The sequence below is a fragment of the Seriola lalandi genome, unplaced genomic scaffold (genome assembly GCF_002814215.2).
Source record: "Seriola lalandi dorsalis isolate HSWRI2012SDOR001 ecotype SW California unplaced genomic scaffold, Sedor1 jcf7180002054262, whole genome shotgun sequence".
NCBI classification, from domain to species: Eukaryota; Metazoa; Chordata; class Actinopteri; order Carangiformes; family Carangidae; genus Seriola; species Seriola lalandi.
The window spans coordinates 28,627-37,223 of NW_019524815.1; the positions used below are offsets into that span (position 1 = coordinate 28,627).

The following is an 8,597-nucleotide window of genomic DNA, read 5'->3' on the forward strand; positions in this document are numbered from 1 at the left end:
GCTGGTATTACCTAAATTTGGTTAAACAGATTTGTCAACATGATTTCAATTGTTTTCGTCCTCATCCTCTCAGGTCAGTTACCTAACTACAAATCACTTTGGAGGAGCCTTCGTCATGTCGCTGGACCTGGATGACTTTAGTGGACATTTCTGTAAACAGGGCAAATATCCCCTCATCAGCCACCTGCATGATCTCCTTGTTCCAGGTGACAAAAATGCAATAAGTGTCTTTTGTAATCTGTGGTGAAGTGGTGGTTTTTCATTTGATTTAATGCCATCAGTTTTAATGTAACACCTTTTATTGTCTCTACTAATTTTAGTTAATCATAGTGCAATTGTTTGCTCTGTTTAGATATCTAAGTGGCAATTAACACAACATTTGACTTTCATTCTTTTTCAGATTTTCCACACTATACCACAACCACAACCACAACCACAACCACCACAACAACTTCCACAGTTGATCCTGACAATTTCTGCAGTGGAAGGGCAGATGGGCTTCACGCCAACCCGAATGACCGAAACTCTTTTTACAACTGTGCCAACGGGAGAACGTACATCCAACACTGCGCCGCAGATCTCGTCTTCAACCCAACTTGCCTCTGCTGTGACTACCCCTAAAGAGTTGCACATTTGTCATTTTAATTTACATAAGCGGTAATATTGATTCTTACCAATAAAGGTGGGGCACTGTCTAAAGGTATTACATGTATCATTTCTTAGGATTCTTCACTGTTGTTTTGTGAGGAAAAGTACTGAATAATGGTTTTGCTTGCTCTTATTAGGCCTCATTCATCTACTTGTAAATTTTAAAATACCATTTACACATGTCAGCATTAACATTTTCAGATGACACCATCAACATTATCAGATGGCCACAAACTCTCCATTGTTAAAGAGATATAATCCCATCCATATCTGTCAGTAGATATTATGATTTATATTAATTCATCTCTCAATGTTTATTAAAATTAGCACAACTTGTAGTGTGTATTTACAATTGTTGTCCCGTTGCTGTGTGTTGCTTGTTCTCTTGTCTGCCATCATTTAATCGGATAAGACTTTATTATATTTTTCTCATATATATGTTACTGTTGGTATATCTAATCCTATTGTTTGGATGTGTGCTTCTTGGTTTATATCTAGCCATCACATGATTGGATTTGTCTTACAATAAAATGACGTATGATATAAATTACTACTGGTTTCCCAGATTTTGTTTAGTTTTTTTCAAACTCTGGTTAAGTGTGCATTGAAAAAAGACAACATATTTTGCAGCCAAGCTAATCTTGGATTTTTGTTGAGAACATTTCAACATTTATTGAAATTAAACCATGTGAGAGATTTAGAGGGAAAAATCCTTAGCAATCTGCTGTAATTTAACCGATTCTATTATCCATTGTGTAAAATCTTCATCATAAAAGTAACTTTCCTAAAAGAAGCAATATACTGTGCAAACAAGCCACCAAACTGGCACTCAAAGAAAAGCCGTTCAAATGAAGTTACGAATTAGGTCAGGTGTAAAAAAGCCATCACTCTCTCTCTGACCATTTCACACATGACCAATCACCGTTGAGGGAGCACGGATTGAGCTATTACTCACTAGCTTTCAGGTAGCTGAAGAGTAAAGACCTCAACAGCTTTGAATAGGCTTTTTACTGAGGTGATTCTTGTCTTCGGACTTCATGAAGTTGTGTGTGTTGCCCAAAATGGAAGTAATAATTATTTTATAGGTGTTAAAGGTCTTAATGTCCTGGTATTTGTAGAATTTCCAGGATTAAGTTATTTGTCTTTGTGAATAGTATGCTACTTTGTGTAGAAAGTTCATTACTCATTGAACTGATACATGGACAGGATTAAAATCTGCAGCCAATGAACAATACCAATCAATGCGAGACATTTAGGGGGAAAGTCACTATTTAGTCCGAAATGTGACTCTGATTAAACATTGTTTTTCATAAGATGTAAGTATCACTGGTTTACTCACTCACTCACTCACTCACTCACTCACTCACTCACTCACACACACATTTCAGACTGAACAATGTCTTTTGCGGGTACACATCTCTTTCCCGCGCTTATGTGCCGATCGTCCCACGTGAACCAACTTCCTGATGAAACAACGTATCATATCTTCACACAGACTAGACAGATGTCTCTTATGTGAACCCATCTATTTCCCACGCTTTTGTGCCTATCCCCCACGTGAACCTCACCTTCCAGACTAATCAATGTATCATCCTCACACGGACCCCATATATATATAGCTTGATGTTTGCCTTGCACTCCTTTTACTTTGAGCACAATGAGTAGGCAACTGACCAAGCGGTTCTCTGTCGAAGAGGTTCTGGTCCAGGTTTTTGGACATGATGGACTGAGGACTGAAATTGAACCAGAGACAGAGGAGGATGTCTCGGAAGTGGAAGGCAACACAGATTTTGATCCAGACTTTGAGGAGACTGACCAGTCAACAGATGGAGAGGGAGAGGCACCTGAAGAACAGGCACCTGAGGAGACATTCCAGTCCAAGAGTGGACACTTGCTCTGGTCTTCATCCCCCCAGGAAAGAGGAAGTAGAGCGAGAGTGGAAAACATCAACATCACGCTGGGACGCTCAGATCACAACGTCCTTCATTCCAGCAGCTGTCAGACTCCACAACATCCTGACTATGTGCAAACTTGCACTTTTTCATGTACATATCGTGTGTATTGTGTATATTGTATATTGTATTTATTAGTGTATATTTGGTATATTTTTGTTGTATATTTCCATATTTCCGATGTTTATTCTATAGATGTTTATTTTCTGCTGTGGTAAATGAATTTCCCAATTGTGGGATAAATAAAGTTAATCTAATCTAATCTAATCTAAAGATGACATCAGGGCCAACACGGTATGCTACATCTCGTGTGGATGACATCAAGTCCAGCTTCCAACCTGGAGAGAAATCGACCTGATAGACCTCCAATCCTACATAGGTCTGTTGATTTTAGCAGTAATATATCACTCAAACAATGAGGCTACAAAAAGTCTGTGGGATGCAGAGGGATCTTTGGTTTTCCATTTATTTTTTACATTACATGTTCATTTTGTAATACATTTTCAGTGCCTATTTGTATTTTCACTGCAGTTATTTTATGTCTAATTCTATAAATTCATGTTAAACACTACTTTGAGACATTGTTCACAGCTAAAGAATGTTGAATAAAAATTTGGTGGTGAAAAATGGTTTTTGTGCTAATTTAAGAGCAGTTAAAACAGACCGGTCAATTTTGACCGGGAACACTAAAGTAAGGGGCGGGAGGTGAACACGACCGGAGGGTTAATAGATGCCTCGGGGCTGAGCACCCGTGGCACTAATAAGCTCTGCCCCGAGGCACCCCTGGCACTAATTAAAAGGTGCAATGTGTAAGATCTGGCCAGAATTTTAGTTTAAAATGTTCAAAGAATGAACTAACTCTAGCAATACTATGTGAAGGAGCCACAGTGATAATGTCATGACCAAGACCTCCATCTATTGTATTTCAGAGATATCTACTGAAATAAGCATGCTAACCAAGTAGCCCCGACCCAGGCCCTGTTGTAATACCACCTAGACACACTAGATGCTGTGTGAGTCAGTGTAGCGTCTAGTTTGCCCTCAGTCCCACGGAGAAGAGGAGCTTCCTCCTGAGCTTGAAGTTATGCTATAGCTCTGACCTGCCAACGGTCATCATAGAAATGCAGAGATGGCTGAAGCGCCTAGAAAGCAAGCTTTATCTCCATCCAGAAGAACCGCTCCGACAAGAAACCACATTCAACGGCAAAGAAGCAAAACACAAGTAAATCCTGGTGTGTTTTTCCACCGCTGGAGACAGCTCCGGGCGAGTAAAGAGACGTGGCTTGATGCCGAGCTCGCAACTTTTCTTTTAGACTGGTGAGTAACATCTAATGTTGGTCTGTAGAAAAAAGTATCATTAGTGCAAATGACAAACCTCACCGACAAACAATTCAAGGGGTATAAATGTATGATTGATGATGTCGACAGACGTTTTAGTGACTTAGTAGAATTTAGCCTGTTCCTGCAGCTGTTTGTCCAGATAGATGCGTCAGTAACTTTTCTTTTACAAGTAAGACAAAGAGACTGTTTGATCCAGAACCAACAGGTTCAGGATCCACTGCCTAATACTGTATTTATTTTAGCATATTTAGTGCCACGGGTGCTCAGCTCCGAGGCACTCCTCTACAGCTAGAATAGCTATCACATGTTTGTCTGTATCAGGACCAGAATTCCAGTCCAGTCATCCCCAGTGATGGACCAGCACCTGCCTTTTCTTCTGCAACTGGCCTCATCAATCATCAACAACCACATTACAGTAACACCTTAGAGTATTTTCCCTGCAAAGAACAGATATTGTGTATACTGTGATCTTTTGCATATCCTGCTCAGCAGGAGTTCTGTTAACACTTTTTTTACATATTTTTTTCATTGTTTTATTTTTTCACTATGTGTATCTATGTATATTTATTTTTTTGAATGTTGCAGTACTTTACCTTGTTATTGTTATTTCCTGTTAACATGTTTATTGTATACTGCACCAAACACCAAGCCAAATATCTTGTAAGTAAAAACCGACCTGGCAATAAACCTTATTTTTTGATTCTGCCTTTGTGATGATGTCATCATCCCTTCCTCATGCTGCTATAGCCTGACACCCATGTGTCATGCAGTATCCCTTTGTCTTCATATTTTTATAGGTAAATAAAAACATACTGTTCGTATTACTAGTATTCATAATTTGTTTCAGTGCTATCAACAATTTTAACTATCAACAATGCACATATAAATTATAAGGAACATGGGGAAAACAACATGATTTACTGGAAAGGGGCATAGACGTGAAATGCTGCCCCCTATGGAGGTGGAGCAAGTAGCAGGATCTTACACTTTATACATTTAAAGATTAAACAGTGTGAACTGAGTTAGTAGTTGAGTCTTTGCTGAAACCACATTCATCTCCCATGTTTTCTACAAGTGGACACGTGTTTCCGACATTTACTCATGTGTCCCATAGTACCAAATACTGCAGCATGTGGTACCATGTAGAGCACATGTTAAAACGTTACCACAGGTCATAACATGCTGAGCACATGTGGAAAATGTCTCCACCTGCTGTATTATGTGGTAGCATGAGGAGCACATGACAAACATGTCACGACGTGTTGTAACATGTCACAAACACTGCAGATTTTCAAAGTTTCACCATGGCTATTTCAACAAGTGCAGTAATGTGAGTACTGACAAATATGCAAATAAACAAAAGCAAACTATTTGCATGGGTCTCACATATCCCAAAGGTGTCAAATGCGTAGATGTATGGCTTTCAATTGGCTTGATATACAGCTTTCAAAGGGGAATTTATATGGGTTTCAAATGTAATCCCAGAAGGTTTTACATGTTTTCACATTTTAAATTTCACATGAAAAAACCACATGTACATGAGGTCATGTGAAATTAATGTAGTTTTTCTCTAAGGATGTTGGTGAGCTGCAACGGTCTGGCTGAGGACACAAGAGAAAAACCTGTTTGTCAAACATCTCTCGGCATCACAGTCACCTTGATGATGAATTACTGTGCACATTTGTCTGTGTACATTTTGAACAAAAACACATCCCCACCCTATTTAACCATATTAAATTACCACGCCCTTTTATATATTTCCCCCTTTAAACCACACGTGCCAAACATTCAACATGCTGATCATTTTAGGTGTTGCCATTTAAGCAACAAGGGAAGTGAAAGAAATAAACAAATAATTAACAGGCATAAAACAATCTGCTTAATTACCACGCACCTCTGTTCCCTAAAGCTGAGCCCCATCTACAGCCTGTTACAGTGTCAGGTAAACACAAATTGGATGGCAACAATGAGTTCAGAAATGCATGTGGTTAAATAGTTAATTAAATTTCAACATGGCAGTATAATGCAATTAATTTGAATAAAATTTGAATTCGAAGCAAAAAGGCTGTGGTAATGAGGTAGATTATCAGCGTCTACTTGCTTTGAACATTTTGAACAAAAACACATCCCCACCCTATTTAACCACATTAAATTACCACGCACTAAGAGCTAGCTACCCAATATATTAGCCAGGTATCCATCAGTCATCCATCAGTCACAGGAGAAAGACGGTATATGCTTCCTTAGCTTTTGTTTTTGTAAGTATACCTTTTACTCTGAATTTATTCACTGATTCATTCTTTTATCACAGATGTCATTAGCTGTTCCTATGTATACTCTTATACCTGCTCCAACGTACACTCTTTTAACTTGACGTGCATTTTTAAAGCTCATTGTGGGAAAATTGTCATGTTGCAAACTAAAAAGTAATGTTTTGATTTCTTCTATTTCTTTTTAGTTACATAATGACAACATGTGCAAGATAATTCTGACCACAGGTAAGTAACACTGATTAAACAAATGCTTCCTTAAAGGCTCAGTTCACCCAAATCAGTTTTGATTTGTGGATTATAGAAAAATTATTGTAGAGACTCTTTTTTGCTGATGTGTAACATGTAGATTGAAATTCCATTCACTTTTTTTTTGTGCGTGAATTGACCTGTTGATATTTGTTTTCAACCTCATGCTTACCAACTCTCTCACTTTGAAGGTCTCTGTTTGATCATCGCCAGCTTGGGTAAGTTCATAACATGCATTCATTAATCCTATTCAACAGTCTTACGAACAATCAATAATGTCCTTAAGTCGACAATTGTTGGTTGATAAAACTTCTGGCTTCAAAAGCTAATTAAATCCATTTAAAACAATTGTTCTATGTCGCAGCTTCTTCCTCCAGGCTGGTGTGTTACTATGACAGCTTGGCTTACTACAGAGCGGAGGGCGGGAAGTTCCAGATTTCAGACCTGAACCATTGTACCCATCTGATCTTCGCCTTTTCTGACATTAACAGTGTGAACAGACTGGTCCCCAGCAAAGCAGCTGACGTACAAAGCTATTACTCCTTTAATGCACTCAAAACCAGGTCAGACCCATGGCCTCCCGATATTTTGGAAATTATGTTCAATTTTGTGTTTTGTCAAAAGTCATTACTAAACTTTGATGCTCCCACAGAAATATCCCCTGCTCAAAACCCTGTTGGCAGTTGGTGACACGCAAAGCCAAGTGACTTATAAGAGCATGTAGGCATATTTATATAAGCAAACAGCACTTAAACATGTTGGTCATTTCTGCGATGCTTTGTCCTTTAATGCCGTATTTTTGTGCATTGCACAACATGTATGATATATGGTTTGACACAAATGAGTTTATTTCATAATTACATCAGATACAAAATGTGTGATGTAAATTTGAAGACATGGCTTTGTGTTTGTATTAAAGGATTTAACTGGCAGTATTTAATAATATGTAAAATCTCAGTGCTTGTTTCATGGTATTTAACTTCAATTCTTCTTTTATTTTTTCTTATATTGGAGTCAACCCAAAACAGACTTAAGGTCGAATACAATTTAAATAAATAGATTTTGTTTCAAACCATTCTGTGTTTGTATCTATTGTAACTACAATTTAACACACATTTTTACTTTCTATTTAACTCATACTTGTTTCTAATACTTTAAAAAAAAATTGATGGTAGCCTACTAAAGATGTCAGTAACTACAAATTATGCTTCTATAGATGATGACAACACTGTTTTGTACTAATCTTTACCAGATTCAGTACGATGGTGTCAACTCAAACAAGAAGAGCAATGTTCATCCAGTCTGCTATCACACTACTGAGAACATATGGTTTTGATGGGCTCAGCCTGGACTGGAGGTTTCCCGCAGCAGCAGGAAGCCAATCAGACAACAAGCAGAAATTTACACTGTTGTGCCAGGTCAGATCCTTTCTTCTGGGACTCATTATCTCTTTAATGCAGTGAACTTTTCAAATGGCTGGTAGTACGCAAATTTGGTTAAACAGATATTTTGTTAACATGACTTCAATTGTTTTCATCCTCAGGTCAGTTACCTTAACACAACCAAGTTTGGAGGAGCCTTCGTCTGGTCTCTGGACCTGGATGACTTCAGTGGAAATTTCTGTAAACAGGGCAAATATCCCCTCATCAGCCACCTGCATGATCTCCTTGTTCCAGGTGACAAAATGCCACAAGTGTCTGTTGAATGCTGTGGTGAGGTGGTGGTTTTTCCATTCGATTTAATGCCATCACTGTTAATGTTAACACCTTTTATTGTCTCTACTAATTTAAGTTGATCATAGTGAAATTGTGAGCTCTATCTCTTTGGAAATCTAAGTAGTCATGCTCAGTGATTTTAACAGACGATATGATTAAGCAGGGTTAAACAGCAACTAACCCAATATTTGATTTTCATTCTTTTTCAGATTTTCCAACCCTTCCAACATTTCACAATTACTGCAGTGGAAGGGCAGATGGGGTTTACTTCAACCCTTATAACCGACTTACTTTTTTCCACTGTGTCCATGGGATAACGTACATCAAAAACTGCGCCCCAAATCTCATCTTCAACCCAAATTGCTCTTGCTGTATCTACCCCTAAAGAGTTGCACATTAATCATATTCCTCTACATAAGTGG

General features: G+C 38.2%; 1 protein-coding gene across 1 annotated transcript in view; it reads left to right on the forward strand.

Annotated features, from left to right (window-relative positions):
- Positions 1-1,198, forward strand: part of LOC111654159 (chitotriosidase-1-like) — a 6,643-nt gene extending 5,445 nt beyond the window's left edge. Inside the window, exons 10-11 of the mRNA XM_087173634.1 lie at positions 50-206; positions 401-1,198. Of these exons, the coding sequence (XP_087029760.1) occupies positions 50-206; positions 401-621 (378 nt within the window). The 3' untranslated portion in view covers positions 622-1,198. The remainder of the gene's footprint in view (positions 1-49; positions 207-400) is intronic.
- The last annotated feature ends 7,399 nt before the right edge of the window (positions 1,199-8,597 follow it).